The sequence below is a fragment of the Lepidochelys kempii genome, chromosome 13 (assembly GCF_965140265.1).
Source record: "Lepidochelys kempii isolate rLepKem1 chromosome 13, rLepKem1.hap2, whole genome shotgun sequence".
Classification (NCBI taxonomy): Eukaryota; Metazoa; Chordata; order Testudines; family Cheloniidae; genus Lepidochelys; species Lepidochelys kempii.
In genome coordinates, this window is record NC_133268.1 from 1167693 (window position 1) to 1187280 (window position 19588).

At 45.3% G+C, this 19588-nt stretch overlaps 1 protein-coding gene across 2 annotated transcripts in view; it reads left to right on the forward strand.

The window, feature by feature from the left end:
* CTNNBL1 (catenin beta like 1) overlaps positions 1-19588 on the forward strand; it is a 112521-nt gene that overhangs the window by 68539 nt on the left and 24394 nt on the right. For both annotated transcript variants that reach the window (XM_073308595.1, XM_073308594.1), the window contains 2 exons: positions 17497-17594; positions 19483-19563. In XM_073308595.1, the coding sequence (XP_073164696.1) occupies positions 17497-17594; positions 19483-19563 (179 nt within the window). The remainder of the gene's footprint in view (positions 1-17496; positions 17595-19482; positions 19564-19588) is intronic.

Sequence of the window (19588 nt, forward strand, 5' to 3'; positions counted from 1 at the left end):
CAAAGAATTCATTTAGCTTCTCCACAATGGGCTTGTCTTCCTTGAGTGCTCCTTCAGCCTTTCGATTAGCCAGTGGCCCCACTGGTTGTTTTGCAGGTTTCCTGTTTCTGATGTATTTACAAATTTTTTGCTGTTGTTTTTTTTGTCTTTGTCTAATTGCTCTTCACATTCTTTCAATTTGATTTGGAGAATACCATGACACCTCCAAGACTGTGTTACATTACCTGCCTCTGGCTCAGACCCCACACTGAACTAACTTCAGCCATCTCTAGTCAGGGTAGAGTTTTTGCTATGGTCAGAATAGCAATGCTGAAAAGCAGCCAGGTAGGGGGGAGTCTGTACTTGTTTGTGTTCGAGAGGGAGTCTGGATGGCAGGGAATAAAAGCGACAGATTCAACGAGCAGCTGTTTTCCTCCTGAAAAATGTGCCAGGAGTGAGCTGTAACAGTACATTTGCTTTAGAGCACCAACATTAGAAATTTGATAACATTATATTAATGAAGGCAATGGCTTGGCAAGACAGCTCCTGGAAGGCATGTTTGGGCTGTAATAGCTGCTGTGATGAGCTCTGCATCTTGAATACAACAGGACTGGGAGAGGGAGATGATAAAACAAAGCAAGAAATGCAGGCCTTGTGTGGCTGCTGCTTTCCTAGCTGCTTGTCTCTGATGTGGGGAGGATGCTTACTTGCAGGCCAATGTAGCAGTGCCAAGGCTAGTTATGATTTATATGAAGGCTGGCCAATTCAGGTTCCATTAGCTATTTATGTACGTGGTCCTTGTTTTTCATAGGTGGTGGTGAGGAAGAGATGCTCTTTTACATTGTTACTTGGATTTGCATAATAAAACTGGAGAGAGGGATCTGGTGAGACACTCAGATGATCGATTTGATGCTGTTTTGGAATCTTATTCCCAGGAGGAAATAACAATTCCCTCATTCCCTTTATGGAGGAACCTTAATCACTATGCTAAGCTGTGCGATTTGGAGTAGGGAGACCTGGGTCTGCTGGCTGTGCCACTGATTTGATTCGTGCGTTTGGGAAAGTCACTTAACCTTCATCTCAGTTTCTTCCTCTTCAGTCTGTAGACAATGCCTGTCTACCTACCTCATGGGTGTATTGTGAGGATTAGCCAGTGTATTGCAAATCCTGCGAAAGGGCTAGGTTATTAATTATTATTTATATTTTAAAGTGAAGCAGAGTTCTGTCTTCTGGGGGAAGGGGAGTGGCATGTACTGGGCTCCTTGTTCACATAATTCTAGATCATTATTGGTCAGCGGAAATGAGGGTCAGAGAGAGATGAGAGTCCAGAGATGATTTTTTTAAAAAATCCTATTTCCATAAGTCCAATTTTCTATGTTTTGCATCATTGGGCAGGTGAGTTATTGGGTTTAAAGCAATTTAAGTTCATTGAGATGTGTAACAGGGTTCCCCTGGATCCTGTCAGGGCCATTGCCCTGGTGTGTATATGTGCCTGTGCCTTGCCAAATGTTTCGCCAGCAGCAATGCAACCCAATAGTGGTTCTGTGCTTTGGGGAAATACAGCTTGAGGATAGACACTGTGAGCCACTGATAGAACGGGAATACTGAAATATCTTGTGGTGTCCACGCTGTGATTGGATCCCCGGGGTGCAGCTGGGACTGTGGGACCGCGGGACCGCTATGCCCCCTTAACTGTCTCTAGCCTGGGTTGTCTCTTACAATGCCTTGCTAGTGACCAGCAGCAAACCCCTCCAGGCGCTGTGATCACTCAGCACAACCACATGTGGAGCCCCACACCCAGCTGGCTTGCATGAATGCTCCCAGAGCCACTCATGCATCACACAGAGAAAAGCACCAGAGCCAAATTCCCCCAGCTCCCAGCACGGTACCCCAGGAATATACCATCTTGTACTGCTCAGAATGGGCAGTGCAAATTTATTAATTGGTTCACCACTTCAGCAATGGAAAGTGGACATACACCAACCTTTGTCAAACCTGAGCAGATTTACCACATACTTCAGTCAAACTCACTGGTAAAGATAAACAAATTTATTGACTATAAAAGGTAGATTTTAAGTGTTATTAAGTGATAGGCAAAAAGTCAGAGTGGTTACCAAAATAAAATAAAATATAAGCATGCAGTCTAAACTCTCAATCCTATTAGACTGGGCAGCAACTAGATTAAGCAGTTTTTCTCACCCCACTGGATATCGCAGTCCTTAATATACAGGTTTGGCCCAGGTTTAAAGAACAATCTCCTGCGTTGGAGTCTTGTCTTCTTCTCAGTGTCTTGGTTGTTTGCAGCCTAGGTGGGGGCAGGAGAAGGACCTAGTGTGTGTCCACTCTGTCTGTTTTATACCCTCTGTCCATGTGCTTGGGGAGCACAAGTCCAGGCATGTCCGGGGGCATTGTTGAGTCTCTCCAAGCAAGGCTGAGCAATTCCCCTGATGTGGCCTCATGCAGGTGAGTCATTGCATTGTAGCTCCCTTGCTGGACAGTGGCTATTGATGGGTTGTTTGACACCCCGTCCAGGCATTTGCAAACTTAACACCATTAATTTGGGCTTGAATAGGGACTGGGAGTGGCTGGCTCACTACAAAAGCAATTTCCCTCCTTTGGTATTGACACCACCTCATCAATTATTGGGAGTGGACCACATCCACCCTGGCTGAATTGCCCTTGTCAACACTGATTCTCCACTTTTAAGGTAACTCCCTTCTCTTCATGTGCCAGTATATTTATGCCTGTATCTGTAATTTTCACTCCATGCATCTGAAGAACTGGGTTTTTTACCCACAAAAGCTTATGCCTAAATCAATGTTAGTCTTTAAGGTGCCACCGGACTCCTCATTGTTTTTGCCCGGGCGTTGGCTACTTTCCTTGCTGTTGACTCTGAGGAGCTAATATCTGGCTGATTCCCCAATTTACAGCATATTTTAGTGACCACCATACAACACAATTCTCTTAACTTCATATGCGTTAATGATACACATATATGGACAGAGAAATGACTTTCAGCAGATCATACCCTTTCCCCTGATACTTTAGAAGGCATGCTTTATATGTGAGATCACGATTATATGAAAATGAGGAATATGGGGGTTACAGTACGCTTCCCCAAGGTATATAATGTCACACACGCACACTAGTCTTAGGGGGAAGTGTGCTCACTCCTAGTGTCCTGACTGATTCTCACTATGCTCTGTTATCCCCGAGCCATGCCGCCTCATTGTGTGCCCCCTGCTTGTCCAGTTGGGAGTGGACAGTTATGGGGCATGCTCAGGGCACTGCAGTATGTTTTTCTCAGTGGTGTTCTCATAATCTTTGTGCCACTTGGGAGTGGAGTGGCAGCTTTCGGAAGTATTGATTTCTGAGGGCTTTTTGCTTGCTGGCACATGTCAATCATGGAGTTTTTATCAGGGGTGAAAGTTTCTGCTGTGGGAGCTGATCAAACAGGAGAGTAGGAATAGGAGCTGCTCTTCCATTAGAAAAGAGCCAGGAGCTTATGGCAGAGCCCTAGCAGTGTAGTTGACAATGGAATGGAAAGGTGGGTTTGTAGATTTGTGCTAGTAGTAATTTTGTGAGTCCCTGAAGATGTGGGGGTGAAAGCTGCACGTTGTCAGGAACGTTGCAGTCACCACATCCAGTTTGGGACGGCAAGCGTTACAGTTGGGTTTTGGCTCAAGCTCTACTGTGGTTGCAAGTGGGGGTAAAATGGAGTAAAAAACAGCTCTTAATTTACTTTTCTCCTGGATGTAGGTTTGTTTTAGACTCCTCCTGTACACAGAGTTCCTGGTTTTTGGAGGAGGGCCCTGAGGACAGATGCAGGATCTGCTTCAACACTTATGAGGCTCAGTGCATGTTTCTCCATGGCATTTCTGAGCTCTGACCTTTTTCCTTCTGTCCAGCATTCCTCTCTTTCCATCCTGATTGTCCTACAACCTCATGCTAACCTCTCTACATGCTGTGGGCCCCCCATCCCGGACAGAACTGCTTTTGTACAAAGAGCTTCTTTGTAGCCTACCATTGTGCCATATCACTCTGGTCCCTCTTTCTCCGCTACCTCCAGTCCAAGCTTCCTTTCCTCCCTTTCAAGGCCCTGCGTTACTTTGTCCTTCCCTACTTAACCATCCTGGTCACTTATCACATCCATCTGCAAACAGTGACAGTCTAGGTACCTCATTTGTCTACCTCTCCCGCAAGGTCTCTGGGCTTTATTCCAAGCGATCCATGAGGTTTCCTTTCTGAGCTGGTCCAAAAGCCACTGTCCTCTCTTCCGTAAAACCCACTTCCTTTGTGATGTCCTCAAGAAATTAGCAAATTAAAACATTTATTTAAGAGAGAAATGCCTTGCTCTGTTGTGTTGTGCACTGGCTTTTGCAGAGTCCTTTACCATCCAGCCCATCCTTACTACATTTCTAACCCTTCATCTCCATTGCATCTTGTCTCAAGCGGGTTTGGAAACTTCTTGGGGCTGGGATTCTGTTGTATCTGTATTGCAAGGGATCTAGCACACATCTGAGGGTCTAAAATAAACCGCCTGGTGAAACACGTTACACAGAGAATGTGTTTGCTCTCCATTTTGTTTTTCCTGAGCCTGAAATCGTAAAAGGGATTTTTCTGCCTTGCTGTGGAAGCTTAACCAATGAGCAGTGGGAGGAGTAAATGGTATTTAATTTAAAGAACGGGTTAAGCCGTTCGCTAACAAGCACTTGGTTAAACAAGGATTAAAATGTGTGTTTGATGCTTTTCTTGCTGTTTGGAAACCTTGTTACTGAGTGGTTTCTGAATCTACTTCTTTTCTCAGACCCATCTATCATCTGTCCTCTGTCCCCTCAGCTTTGTCTCTGTCTCTCTCTGCCTGGGACAGTAGAAACCCCAGGGTGCAGAGTTCTCCTTGATGTATCTCGGCTCTGTGGCGTGAGATGAGTGGGACTGTCCAAGTGCTGAAGGTCCCAAAAGACAGTGGTAGTGAGTAGGAGCCCAAGCCATCTTCCCTCCCATGGCCACATGCCACCATGAAGCGTAACTTTCTCGCCATTGGACCCTTTCAGTCTGTTGCTCCTTGACTGAGATCAGCACCTGCGTAGGTGTACGTCGCCTTCCCACTTGGCACATCTTCCTGGGCTCTTTTCTGCTCCCTCCCGGCCTTCCAGTTAGGCCTGGATCCTCTTTTCCTTTGTTTTTATTGTGGTGACCACTTGCTCTAGCAGCGCCAATAATGCCCCAGGCTCCCGCCTCCCAGGGACTCTGCGGGAACTTTAGTTCTGTGGTTCCTTAAAACGCTCCTTTTCTGTGGTGGCTAGGCCTCTAGTTTGCTGAGACCACTGCCCATCATACTGATTAGTGTCGTCACATTGTTCCCTTGTGCTCCCCTGTCTGTCTGTCTCCACCTGTCATCTCTTGTCTTGTCTTATGCTAAGATTGTCAGCTCTCTGGAGCAGGGACTGTCTTGGTTCTGTATTTGTACAGCACCTAGCACAGTGGGGTCCTGGTCCATGACTAGCGCTCCTTGGTGGTATGGTAACACAAATAACAATTGTGGCACTGGCATCTCAATGTCTTTGTCCTGATGCTTTGACACCCTGGCATGTTGCCTCAAGGCTTGGTCTCATGGTGCTTCAGAGTTCTCTGATACAGGCTTTGGAGCACAGAGTTAATGAACATGGCAAGCTTTGCCTATGATGTGTGAAAGACACACAGGCTGAGGACTCTGCATGAATTGTATCTGGATATTTCGCAATGTTCATTGAAGGTTCACTTTACTTTTATGGGTACACTAGTAATATGCTTTTCACTTAGGAGTTCATGTGTAAAATAGTGTTGATCCTCATCTCTAAAAACTCTTCTTTTGGATATGGAATTTTTACTAGAGTATTTATTATTTTGTCAATGCAGCTTGGCTAGTTTTCATTCATTACAGAAAATTTTATAGTCCAAATTAAATTTTATAGGAACAATTTCATATAATGTATTTATCTCTTTAAAAACTAGCATGAAGGTGCCAACTCTGGTGATTGGGATAACTATGTTTTTGTCTCTAATTTTCTATAGTATTGATACCAATAAAAATTATATGGTGCCTAATGGGTGATTTGTATTGTAAGGGGTCTCATTCATAGTTTGGGTTAGGTGTGGTTTTTATACATTATATAACAAGGGATAAAAGGAAAAAAATAGGTCCTAATGATGAGAGACCCCTTGTACTTCAGTCCTGATGGATCACTTAAACTTCAAAGATTGACCCACATTGTGTAATTGACTATACTGGATTTACTCTTGTTCTAATCTCCAATTTTCTGCCAGAGTAAATTCTGGTATGGGATATGCTTTCCTGATTTATACGGTGGATCTTACAACTGAGGTTTCTGGGACATAATCATATGTAATTTTGACTGTAACACACCTGCAATGTAATCCAACTGATCTTTGGGGGCTATTGCCTCATCCAGCAGGCCTACCGTTAATGTTGTGTTTTGGCGAAGGCCTGTGGTTGCTTTAAAACTTACTCCTATGAACCATATTACATGTGTGTGTGTCTTGGTACCAGAATAGTGTTGAGTTTAGGCTTTTCTGAGGCAAAACTTTTAGTCTTCATGCAATGAATTTTGAAGTATTATCTTTTCGATTATTTTGTTACATGTTGTTGTTATTTTGATATTTTGTTAATATGTTGTGTGGTGATGTTACATTATCAAGAGTCTTGCTGTTTCCATTGTCTTTGATATTTTTGCATACAAACAAAACTGCCTTTAATGAAAACAAATTTCTTCTGTCTTGCTAAAACTGAAGACAATTGTATATGTAGTCATCTTCAGTCTGTGAAGGAGAGATGCTGACTATATTTGATCATAGCGAACACTTAGAATTTTATTATTGCAAGCAAGCCACTGCAATCCTGTCTACTTCTGTATTAATGTGATCTGATTTTTGTATCCAGATCCAGATGAGTATCTAAGGTATGAAGGGAGATGGAACGCATCTGGAAGTGGAGAATTTTTTATTTGAGGTGTCCTCTCTACTCGCTGTAGTGCCACAAAAAATAGAAATATATTGGTTTGGTGCTTGTCAGCTTCTTAAACACACTGCTTGTTATCTAAAAAGCAATGTTTTTGAGAGTTTCCCCTATAGTAGATAAGGTCTTGATGTTCTTGGACCTAGTTAACCAAGCCCTTCTAGATATTGTCTGAGATTACTGAGGACACAAGGAAGGGAAAGGGAGGAGAAATGGGCTCTATAGGAAAAGAAGTTTAATTCCACTAGACACTTCGGGTTTGTTCTTTAGGATTAGCTATTTGCCATAATCCTCTTGATTAAGGATTACGATTCCTGTAGACATGTAATCCAGATGAGTATCCCGGTAGATAACTGAATACCATGCATGATTCACAACACAGTGTGGGTTGGTAATGGCCTTTCTCAGGCTGTTAATCTATTCAGCTAAATGCAAGTAATACGTGTAAGTATGACATTCCCTACAGCTAGCATCTATAGACAGGGTTGAGGGGAATTGATTGATCAGAAGCAAACTGAATTTCAGATTAGGGTTTGATTGTTTTGTTAGAAAGATGGCTATGAATCATAAATCAAGGAGAGGAAGATGCTAAAGTGAGACTTAAATTGTGAAGGAAGGTCAGGAATTCTGTTCCAGATGGTGGGTCGTGACAGGAGGACTGACTGCCCCACCACTGTGTACAGACCGAGAGGAAGATGCAGTGACGTCTGATACCTGAAGAGTATAAGGGAGCTGAGGAATAAAATGGAATGTGGCAGAGTTTGGTAATTCTGTGAAGAAGGTTGACGACGGACTGGATTTTGAAATGTGGGTATGTGAGTGCAGAACATTAACATTTAAAAAAAAAAAGCAACACTCCTACATTTCAGAAAGCTGAATAAAGTAGCGTATTCATCTGGCAAAAAAGCCAGGAGTTTGATGGGACACCTTAGCATGCCCTAGAGATGGATGAGAGGCCTGTATGCTGATCTTCAAACTGTGCTATTGGGCTGTTGCTTTTGGAGCAATCTACTGGTTTAAAATTCCTGAACGCACTCAGTGGGTTAAAGTGGAGGAAACACAAATTCAGGTATGAGAGGCAAGGGCTTCCTCTCTGTGGATCATCAGGTCGCCTGTAGGGAAGCAAATCTTTTGACCCACTTGTTGGCTAGTGTGCCCAACCTGAGAGAGAACAATCTCTTCCTTGCACGCCAAGAGATTGTAATGAGCTAGGAGGAAGTTCATACCAAGTCATCCAAATTCAACTGCCTTCACTTTCCCCAAATGTCAGTTTTATTTAAGAATAATTTATTTTCTAACTTTGGAAGAAGTTCACCCGCTTTCCTATTTACCAAGTATCTGCAGTTTGGGCATTTTGCCAGTCTGCCCCATAATAAAAAGAAGTGAATTAGAGTGACGCAGCTTTTCAGTTTTCCTTAAGAGGAATAGCTCTTTTACTAAAAATGCTCTCTCGATCCATGGTAACATGCCCTGAAATGTAGCAACACCTTTTAAAATGAGTATCTGCTATGTGACTAAATTCCCAGGGCATGGAAAGGGTAAAATACAAATAGAAAACTGACTTGATAAGGATTACCGGTAGTTCTTCTAACTGAACATCATCTGTGAGATAGCAGAAAATATTTTTCACACGGTGGTCTGCCAAAGCAAATGCCTACTAAAGAAATCAATGTGTTTAAACCAATTTATTGCACCAATTTATTATTTTACCACCAACTTTTCAGAATACAACAGGATCCTCTTATGTGAATGAGTCTTAGTTTTAATGTTTTAAATTAGGGTTTTAAAATAAAACTTCGTTTAAGGTTCTTGTAATAAAGAGATTGTTTTGGAAAATAACATTGCTAAGTGTGTGACGGGAACTTTGCCTAGTGTGGTGATCTAATCCTGTCTTGCTACAGGCTCTCATGTGCCCTGGACAGCTGGCTCTCTGGGCCTCACTTCACCCATCAGTAAAATCACAGTGATGCCCTCCTCCACCCTGGGATTCCAAGGGGTAATTCATCTTTGTACCGTTTTCAGAATCGTGGCTGGAGGGCTCTATAAAAGTGCAAAGTATTAACATAAATGAATAAATGATAAGACTAGACGGGACCATTATTGTCATGTAGTCTTACTCCTTGTGACTGCGTAACATATACCCTAGAATTCCACCCAGTGATTCTTGCACTGAGTCCAATAACCGGTGACTGAATAGAGCATATCCTGTAGATCTTTCTAATTTTGATTTTAAACGATTTAAAACTCTTAAACCTGTTCCACTGGTTCATCAGAATTAGTGCCAAGAGGGCTCTTGCCCCTTCCTTTCTTCTCGCCCTTCCACCAAGTGGGTGCTGTCAATGCTTTGATACCCCCAAAACGTACAGCTCTCTGTCTTTGGTATGATGCTGGTTTAATCTGCATCAGCATTCCACTGGATTGTGTCTGTGCACGGCTGTCTGTCAGCTCCCTGCCCTGCTAGCCAGATGTCCATTCTAATGAAATTTAAAAAGGGGGGGAAATAATAATAAAGGCAGAGAGTGTAATGTTATGGCTTGGTTTGACAGGACCTCCTGCTGCTGCAGATGCCAGTGCCAGCCGTGGACTAGATTAATCTGTATTCCAACACACCACTTCCAAAGCCAAGATCGATCTAATTAGGTATTTTAAGAACTGCTTGCATCCTAAATCTTCCATGTCCATCTGTCTAGGGAGGAGTAGGGAGGTCTGTGAGGTTCTAAAGTGATATTGGACCGAAAAGAATCTCTGGTGCAGTGGGGAACCGTGTTCCATATGTGACCTATCTGGAACAAAGGAAGACTAATGGGCCTTGTGTGTTGCTCAGAAACAAAGGCAAGTCAGAGCATTGGTTAGGACTTTGACTGTTTAATCACATCTTGCCCAGTACACTGGAGAAGTCAACGTTATCTGCTAGGATAGCTGAGAGTCCAAAGCAGAAGCTTTTGGTGACCAGCTCTGCCTTGCATTCATGCATGTCTTTGCAGACTCTTGGGAATCGGTTGCATCCACACTAGGAAAAAAGGTGGGTAATTTTGATGTGTTAGCAGGTCAAAGGAAACAGTAGAACTTTCCACTACTATTTACCTCAACCTTCTAACAGGCCTTATCTTCATTCTGATTTTACCTCCTGTTGTTTATTGTGGGTTGGCTAGTAATGGTAAGAGCACACCTTTTTTCCCTGGTGCAGACTAGGCTTTTGTGGGTCTGGGTTTGACACTTTTTCAAAAGAGAAGCATCTAGGCCTGTCTTGCAAGGTGATTGTTCTGGGTGTGGCATCAGGGTAGGTAGCAGCTTTGGCCTCTAACCTTCTTGTTTCCCTCCCCCGGACCAACATTTTCCATTCAGACTTTGCAAAGCTTCCAGATAACAGGACCATTATACATGGAGTTGATTGAGCTGCCTTAGATATAGTCTGAGGTCCATATGTGACCAAGGGAGTGATGAAGTATGGCCTGGTAGATGTAGGATGCAGACAAAGCTGATCAGCTGCAGGGTCCTCTATTGATGGACTCAAAGCAGCAGCAGTTTCTAATCATCTCTTAAGGAAGAACCAAGTGTGAGAACATGCTCTCACACACAGACACATGTCAATGGGTGTGACGTATAGTGCTGCAGGTTCCTGGAAAGCTGTGAATGTACCCTGTGGTGCCCAGAAATGTAGATGTGCTTGGCTAGTACTGCTCGTTGTTCCTGCAGGCATCTTGATTTAGTTAAGTAATGGATTCAGCCAAGCTTCATGTCAAGTTCGGGTTAAAATAAGCCAGGAACGGTCTGTGGCAATTCAATTAGCTGTGTTCTGGTGCTGTCCATAGGTACTGGTATTAACTGGGCAGTAGGGCGCAATAGAACATTTTCATCGGAAATAGGCCAAGCAAGTGAAGACTTCTCCTTTTGGCTCAGAAACATTTTAGACTTGGAGAATAATTGTACCATCATTTGGGAAGAGAGATTAAATAGAGAAGGCCAGATCCTGCCAGTGCTGGCATAGTGTTCACTACTAAAAATAGGCCCATTAATGTCAATGAGACTGCTCCCAGTAGTAAGCACTACACCCACTAGTAAGTGTTTGTATGGTTGGGCTCATAGTTTTTGTTCATGCATTGTATCGTAAAAAAGGACTTCACATCCATGTGTCTGTAGAGTAAGCTATAGAAAGTGGACAGGATAGGTGGTGTAGCCAAAGAATAAACACTGAAGCATTCTTAAGATGACTCTGTGTCCTTGCGGTTCTCCATAAATTCAGTGACTGAAAAGGTCTGATGGGTCGTCAGACATAACCAACTGAATGTGAGTTTGCAGGGAGGTGCTGTGGCTAAAATGTAGATTTTTAAGTGGAGGAATATTGAGGAGGAAAAGGGGGGTGACATTCAGTTGCATATGACGTTGGTTACACGACTATTGGAATACGGTGTCCCTACTGTAAAAAAAAGGAAAGCTCAGAGAAGAACTGCAAGAATTGATGGGAAGTCTGGAAAACCTCCCTTATGACTTGAAGAGATCAGCTTATTTAGGTTATCAGCAAGAAGGGTAACAGATGACCTGGTCCTTGTGTGTAAGTACCCTTCATTAGAGAGGGCTGATAACAGAGGGCTCTTAAATCTAGCAGACAAAAGCAACAAGATCCAGCTACTGGAAGTTGAAGGTAGAAACATTCAAACTGGAAATCACATTTTTAACAGTGAGGGGAACTAACCATTGACCAGCTATGAAGGGATGTGGTGGAGTCTGTCATTTACAGTCTTTAAATCCAGACTGGATGTGTCTCTAAAAGAAGTACTCTAGCTCATCCAGAAATAATGGGCCAGATGCAGAAATCACTGGGTGAAGTCCTATGGCCTGGGCTATGGAGGAGGTTGGACAAAGGATCATACTAGTCCCTTCTGGCCTATCCATCTGTGAAGCTAGATAGACAGACCCTAGGGCGTATCAGTGACCAATCCAACTGGTCTGTATTCCTGAAGAAATTGGCTCGGTGTTCAGTTACTGACTACAGATCTTAAAGAGGGAGGTGATGCACAGGAGAGAGTGAGACTGGTACATGGGAGCAGGAGTGGAGGGCGAGGGGTCCTCATATTAGAAAAGATCAGGCAGCTCCAGTACAACAGGGAGTGGAGCAGCTTCTTATTGCACTGGCAGCCCCACTCATAACCTCCCCTCTCAGACACACCGCAGGTGAACTCTGGCACCCTGGGAACGTTGGCTTTCTTCCAAGCCAGCAGAACAAGCTGCTAGGACATTGACAACTTTTTTGAACGTCGTCCTCCTCATTTTAAGGACATATGGGCTTAATGGCATTTGGGTTTTTTGTAATCCTTTTTTTACATGAACAACTCATTTGATACAGTGTGTGTGGTGTAGTTGCCTCCTGCTGTCCTGAAGGCCCCTCTGCAGTGAGCCTGCATTCACACAGGCTGCACTGATTTATCCATGGCCATCCTTCACCTCCATTTTATCCTGTCGAAATGACAGAGCAGCTGAACGGTGCCGGCCACCAGATAAACCTGTTATCTCCTCTGCTCTTCCTGCCAGCAGCTCTCCACATCTCCTTGGTGCGTGAAAAACTGACACCACCTCCGGCAGAAATCTGTTCCTGAGGAAGCTACATTTATTAGTAGCAAATGAAACTGTGTGTATCTAGTGTTTTGTGATTGTTTTGTTGCCTTATGTGGCACGCAGATAACCTGTGGTACAAAGGGGCAGGCCCCAGATTGGTGGGCATGGCACACTGATTGCTTAGGTGACTGCAGCCTTTTAATGAAAAGATGAGCTGTCAGTTTATTTGAAAGTGCCATGCAAACAGATAATTGTCGTTTGTTCTTTGTACACCAGCACAATTGAGTGAGGCTTCTCTTGGCTGCAGGCTAGGCAGAATTGTGGAAATGCATGTTAATCTGGTTTGATGGCAATGAGAAGACGATCCCTCTTCTCTGTATATTGCATTTTCTTCTGTGAAAATAACAAACCTTGACACCCCTCTCCCGTCAGTGAGGCAACGGAGGAGATTTTTTACTGCCACTATTTCTCATCAATCTTAATCAGCAGGATTAAAGCAAAGACATCATTGAGAAGTTCTAGTTTAGAATACATTGAAATGTGTGAAACCTGAAGTCTGTACTTAATGCATACTGGAAGGCAGGAAGCGATAACAAATGATTCAGTGAGGGAGAGCAGGTGAAGGCTGTCATTTGCTCTGTGGCTTTGTGCTTGGTTTCATCTGCCCTTATTTAAATGTTGCCCTTTGGTGCACTGCCCCATATTTGACATTGGCACAAACTCTGCAAATGATTTGCACCCTCTGCAATGACCATGCCTTTAGCAGGGTGATGCAGGGCAAGTAAGTCGATGCAGGGTGTACCCCACTATTATTGTTTTCACAGCCTCCCATGAATCTCTGTCTCCTCTTCCACCCACCTTTATGCCCCAAAATATATGTGAATCCAGGCTCTGTCAGCACAGCAGACTGCCATTGTCAATGTGTTAATGGGCGAAATGAAGGATGGGCAAGACAGAGGAGCCGAGGAAAGTGTTACAATTGAACTTGGCTAGAAAGGAATGGAGATGTTTAATTCACATTTAGTTTGGAATACATTTAAAAACACAGGTTCTATCACAGAATTGTTGGACTGGAAGGGACGTCTAGAGATAATAGAATCATAGAATATCAGGGTTGGAAGGGATCTCAGGAGGTGATCTAGTCCAACCCCCTGCTCAAAGCAGGACCAATCCCCAACTAAATCATCCCAGCCAGGGCTTTGTCAAGCCTGACCTTAAAAACTTCTAAGGAAGGAGATTCCACTACCTGCCTAGGTAACGCATTCCAGTGCTTCACCATCCTCCTAGTGAAAAAGTTTTTCCTAATATCCAACCTAAATCTCCCCCACTGCAACTTGAGACCATTACTCCTCGTTCTGTCATCTGCCACCACTGAGAAAAGTCTAGATCCATTCTTTTTGGAACCCCCTTTCAGGTAGTTGAAAGCAGCTATCAAATCCCCCCTCATTCTTCTTTTCCGCAGACTAAACAATCCCAGTTCCCTCAGCCTCTCCTCATAAGTCAGGTGTTCCAGTCGCCTAATCATTTTTGTTGCCCTCCGCTGGACTCTTTCCAATTTTTCCACATCCTTCTTGTAGTGTGGGGCCCAAAACTGGACACAGTACTCCAGATGAGGCCTCACCAATGTCGAATAGAGGGGAACAATCACGTCCTTCGATCTGCTGGCAATGCCCCTACTTATACAGCCCAAAATGCCATTGGCCTTCTTGGCAACAAGGGCACACTGTTGACTCATATCCAGCTTCTCGTCCACTGTAGCCCTTCGGTCTTTTTCTTCAGAACTGCTGCCTAGCCATTTGGTCCCTAGTCTGTAGCGGTGCATGGGATTCTTCCATCCTAAGTGCAGGACTCTGCATTTGTCCCACAGTATTCTTGTCAGCAAGTTCCCACAGTATTCTTGTCAGCAAGTTAAGGAAGTATGGGCTGGATGAATGCACTATAAGGTGGGTAGAAAGCTGGCTAGATTGTCGGGCTCAACGGGTAGTGATCAATGGCTCCATGTCTAGTTGGCAGCTGGTGTCAAGTGGAGTGCCCCAGGGGTCGGACCTGGGGCCGGTTTTGTTCAATATCTTCATAAATGATCTGGAGGATGGTGTAGATTGCACTCTCAGCAAATTTGCGGATGATACTAAACTGGGAGGAGTGGTAGATACGCTGGAGGGGAGGGATAGGATACAGAAGGACCTAGACAAATTGGAGGATTGGGCCAAAAGAAATCTGATGAGGTTCAATAAGGATAAGTGCAGGGTCCTGCACTTAGGACAGAAGAATCCAATGCACCGCTACAGACTAGGGGCCGAATGGCTAGGCAGCAGTTCTGCGGAAAAGGACCTAGGGGTGACAGTGGACGAGAAGCTGGATATGAGTCAGCAGTGTGCCCTTGTTGCCAAGAAGGCCAATGGCATTTTGGGATGTATAAGTAGGGGCATAGCGAGCAGATCGAGGGACGTGATCGTTCCCCTCTATTTGACATTGGTGAGGCCTCATCTGGAATACTGTGTCCAGTTTTGGGCCCCGCACTACAAGAAGGATGTGGATAAATTGGAGAGAGTCCAGCGAAGGGCAACAAAAATGATTAGGGGTCTAGAACACATGATTTATGAGGAGAGGCTGAGGGAGCTGGGATTGTTTAGTCTGCAGAAGAGAAGAATGAGGGGGGATTTGATAGCTGCTTTCAACTACCTGAAAGGGGGTTCCAAAGAGGATGGCTCTAGACTGTTCTCAATGGTAGCAGATGACAGAACGAGGAGTAATGGTCTCAAGTTGCAGTGGAGGAGGTATAGATTGGATATTAGGAATACCTTTTTCACTATGAGGGTGGCGAAACACTGGAATGCGTTACCTAAGGAGGTGGTAGAATCTCCTTCCTTAGAGGTTTTTAAGGTCAGGCTTGACAAAGCCCTGGCTGGGATGATTTAACTGGAAATTGGTCCTGCTTCGAGCAGGGGGTTGGACTAGATGACCTTCTGGGGTCCCTTCCAACCCTGATATTCTATGATTCTATGAATCTCATCAGATTTCTTTTGGCCCAATCCTCCAATTTGTCTAGGGCCCTCTGTATCCCATCCCTACCCTCCAGCGTATCTACCTCTCCTCCCAGTTTAGTGTCATCTGCAAACTTGCTGAGGGTGCAGTCCACACCATCCTCCAGATCATTTATGAAGACATTGAACAAAACCGGCCCCAGGACCGACCCCTGGGGCACTCCACTTGATACTGGCTGCCAACTAGACATGGAGCCATTGATCACTACCCGTTGAGCCTGACAATCTAGACAGCTTTCTATCCACCTTATCGTCCATTCATCCAGCCCATACTTCTTTAACTGACTGGCAAGAATACTGTGGGAGACGGTGTCAAAAGCTTTGCTAAAGTCAAGGAACAACACGTCCACTGCTTTCCCCTCATCCACAGAGCCAGTTATCTCGTCAGATCATCTAGTCCACATATGCAAGCACAACCTGTCTTTCAGGCAGGTACATACCGAGTAGTTAAATACCCACAGGAAGTAAACTGTAGGCACAAAGAGGGAAGCCCAATTAAGGTCAGGCTGAAAACCAGGCTCTGTGTGAGACCAGATTCTGCCTCAAGCAAGGTTGGGTCTGCGTATGTGTGTTCCTTCTAAGGGAACCAGGGCCAGCAGGGAGTCTTTCTTTTCTACTTAATTTAGCTCCTGGGAAGCCTTGAAGACCAGCATTAGGGAGCCACAACACAGCCTAGAAGCAAAGAGGCCTAGAACAGAGCTTTCCCTTCCTGTGAGATGCTGAGTGACCTGAATTCCCATGGAAGGTGCCCAGTGCTTTGCAGAATCAGGCCCTGGGAGTGAGACTGCTGCCATGTCTTGTTAGCAAGGATCTGGAGAGGAGATTCTTTTGTAACATTTGACAGGAAAGCGCTTCTGAAGGAAATTTTGTAAAGAATGAAAGAAATTATGTGATAATTGCCATGCTCTCCCCCATCACTGAAAACCCTATTCTTCCTGTGGCTTTGGAGAATAGCATCTTTCAGACATCTGCATGGCTATTCATAAAGAGAACACCTTGAAGCTGTGACCTGCCACACACAAGAAAAGAATCAGTACAAATTTGAGGCACTTAGTTCAGTTGCCCTTCAGACTCTGAAATTTAGTGGGGTTGAACATGAACTTGGGTTGCCTCTTGTGTTCTTGCCCAGTTAATATTTTATTCTGTTCCAGGGTTGGGCTGTGAAAATTTTGACCCCTAAGTAGAATCTAGAAGGCTGTAGAGCAGATTTATTTGTTCATTATTTCCTTGTGTGTTGTGCTGAATTTGTATTCCATACACAGGATTTTCTGTAAATAAGAGGTTTGTTTGAAGGTTTTGCTCTAGCTAATGCCAATTAAATCTCTGCAGGAGCTGTATTCTGGCGTGCTTCTCTTCTGAGCTATGCTGTTCTAACAACTGCTCCCTGCTTGGTAACGTAAGGGTCACTCAGCTGACAGTGCCAGCTTCTGAATGGAGCCTGGTTTGGGTCCAGTATGGCCGTTAGCCGTGAAAGAAGCAGCAAAGCCGTCCCCTTAGCTAGGATAGGAAGTGCCAAAAGGAGAGTGAAAACCACTGAGAGATACCTCACCCAGGAGAGTTAAACTGAACTGGGTTTGGACTTTATTTTATAACATCCCTTTTTTTCAGAGCTGCAATTAACAAACAGCAAGAAGATTCCAAAATAGGTTCAAAGTAACACAAAAATTTGATAAAAGCCTAGAGGCCTTTCCAGCTTTCAGCTAGCTGGGAGAAGAGACGAGACACCTAGGGACCCTTTCTTGCAACAGCTTCCCCATCTTTTATAACCACATCCCAGATCACCCATGTGATGGACAGGAAACCCCTGCAGCTGGAACTGAAGGTGTGCCTCTTTTACACCTTGTCCCAGAGAGGAAATGACTTGATATTCCTGACCTGTATGCAACTCTCTCTCTTCACCACCAGAGCATGTCTGTTCCATCCTGGCCTCCCTGCTGCGGAATCTGAGAGGGCAGCAGAGAACGCGGCTGCTGAATAAATTCACGGAGAACGACAGTGAGAAGGTTAGTGCTCTGGATGTCCAACGGTGCTCCCGCTGCTGGAGCACAGGGCAGGGGAAGATGGTTAGAACTGGCATGGTGCCAGCGTTTCAGTGGCCTTGGGCCAGCCTGAAAAATGGGTCTAAGTTGCTGTATCTCCGGGGGGTGGGGGAAAAAAAACCCTACCAGTAGCAGAGTTACTTGTGCTAGCGGGTGGCCAGTACATAGGATAGTGCTCTCAGGTTCTGCATTTGTATCCCTCCCCCCTTCCATAGAGTGCTTCATCCTTCTTAGCAGGAGTGGCATTTGGTCATGGAATTGTCCCCGAAGTACCACCAGCTGATAGGTAGCCAGGGTAGCCATCTGCAAAGAAGCAGCTTTTGCAAACCAGTTCTTCCAATGGGAATTGTAAATTCAGTCAGAATTTACGGCCAGAAGGGAACATCAGGTCATCTGGTCTGACTTGCTGCACTCCACAGCCACTAAAACCCACCCAGTTCCCCTATATTGATCCCAGCAACCTGGATTAGACTAAAGCATGCCAGGCCTCAGGAGACTAAACTGATGTGTGCCCCAGGGGGAGAATAGGAAGGTGCACGAATGCCCAAGGCCCAGCAAGATATACCCAGCTGATCCCAGCCAGTGACCCACACCCAACACAACCACGGTCCTTGTCAGTCTAATCTGGGGGAAGATTCCTTCTGACTCTGAAAATGGCGATCGGTCTGAGTCTGAGCATGTGAGCAAGAGCCACCCACCAAGCATCTAGGAATTCCCAGTACTGCCTCAGCGCACAGCCCACCACACCCTTACAGATTATTTTGGTCCCTCTGTGCAGAACACAGCCATAAATCCTCAACATGCTGTTAACATACTGTCCCCGTAACTGATTCTCGCAACTCCAGAAAGTCTCTCATATTGAAAGGCCTTGTCTAATTGCTTAATCCAGTACAACGGAGAGAGGGCAGCCTTAGCGTCTAATGTGTAACAGCGGTCTGAGTGGTCGCAGCCTGGCTGGACAGACAGCCACACATGGGTGGTGGGTGGACACCCTCCCTTTCGGGAGGCTAGCTCCCAGCCTTCCGCTTGAGGCCCTCCACCCCCACCCTCCTGCGGCCAGAGAAGCCCCGGGCTGCCCAGAACCCCAAGCCCTCCTACTCCCCTCCACCGTCAGAGGAGCCCCGGTCCAGCCCCAGCTGTGCTGGCCCAAACAGCTCCAGCCACACCAGCCAGCACACCTGAGCCCCGGGCTGGCCTGAGCCACCCGGAGAATGGGAAAGGCGGCATGCCTCCCTTCCCGAGACCTCCCAGCTGTCCAGCGGAAGAACGCTGAGCTTTTTATATGCGCCATGCAGGTTCCAGGGTGGCTGAGCAGCCGATATCTGCTACTCAGCTTCCCAGGGTTCATCAGTAATCTCTCTCGAGTCCAGGGAGATTACTGATGGAGTTGGGAAGCTGAATAGCAGATACCGTCTCCTCAGCTGCCCTGGAACCTCCATATCTCATAATTATAAGTAAAAACCCACAACCTGGCACTCCGCAGCTTAGCCTTCCCTGGCCTATTATACCTGCCGTCTATGCAGCTGAATTTAGGGAGCTGGGAAAATTGGAGGACGACAGATCAGAAGAGTGGGCTGAGCTCATGGCCTGGTTGCCCACCTTCTAGTGGGAGCTGATTGGATCACGTTGTGATAAGGTGTAGAGATCACTGGCATTTCAATCCAAAGCACTCACCTGTCCAGCATTGGCCCCTTCCCGTTCTCACTCATTCCCGTGTCTCTCCTGGGAGTGGCAGAGCTGCAAGCTGCTTTGGGAGATTTCTGGGAGGATGAACAATGAAGTAGGAAGGGCTGAATACTGAGTGGAGTGGGCCTTTCTCTCACTTAGGTCTGTGTCTCTCCTGTCTTCACAGGTTGATAGGCTGATGGAACTGCATTTTAAATATTTGGATGCAATGCAGGTGGCTGACAAGAAGATAGAAGGAGAAAAGCATGTATGTATCTCTTCCTTGTGCTGCT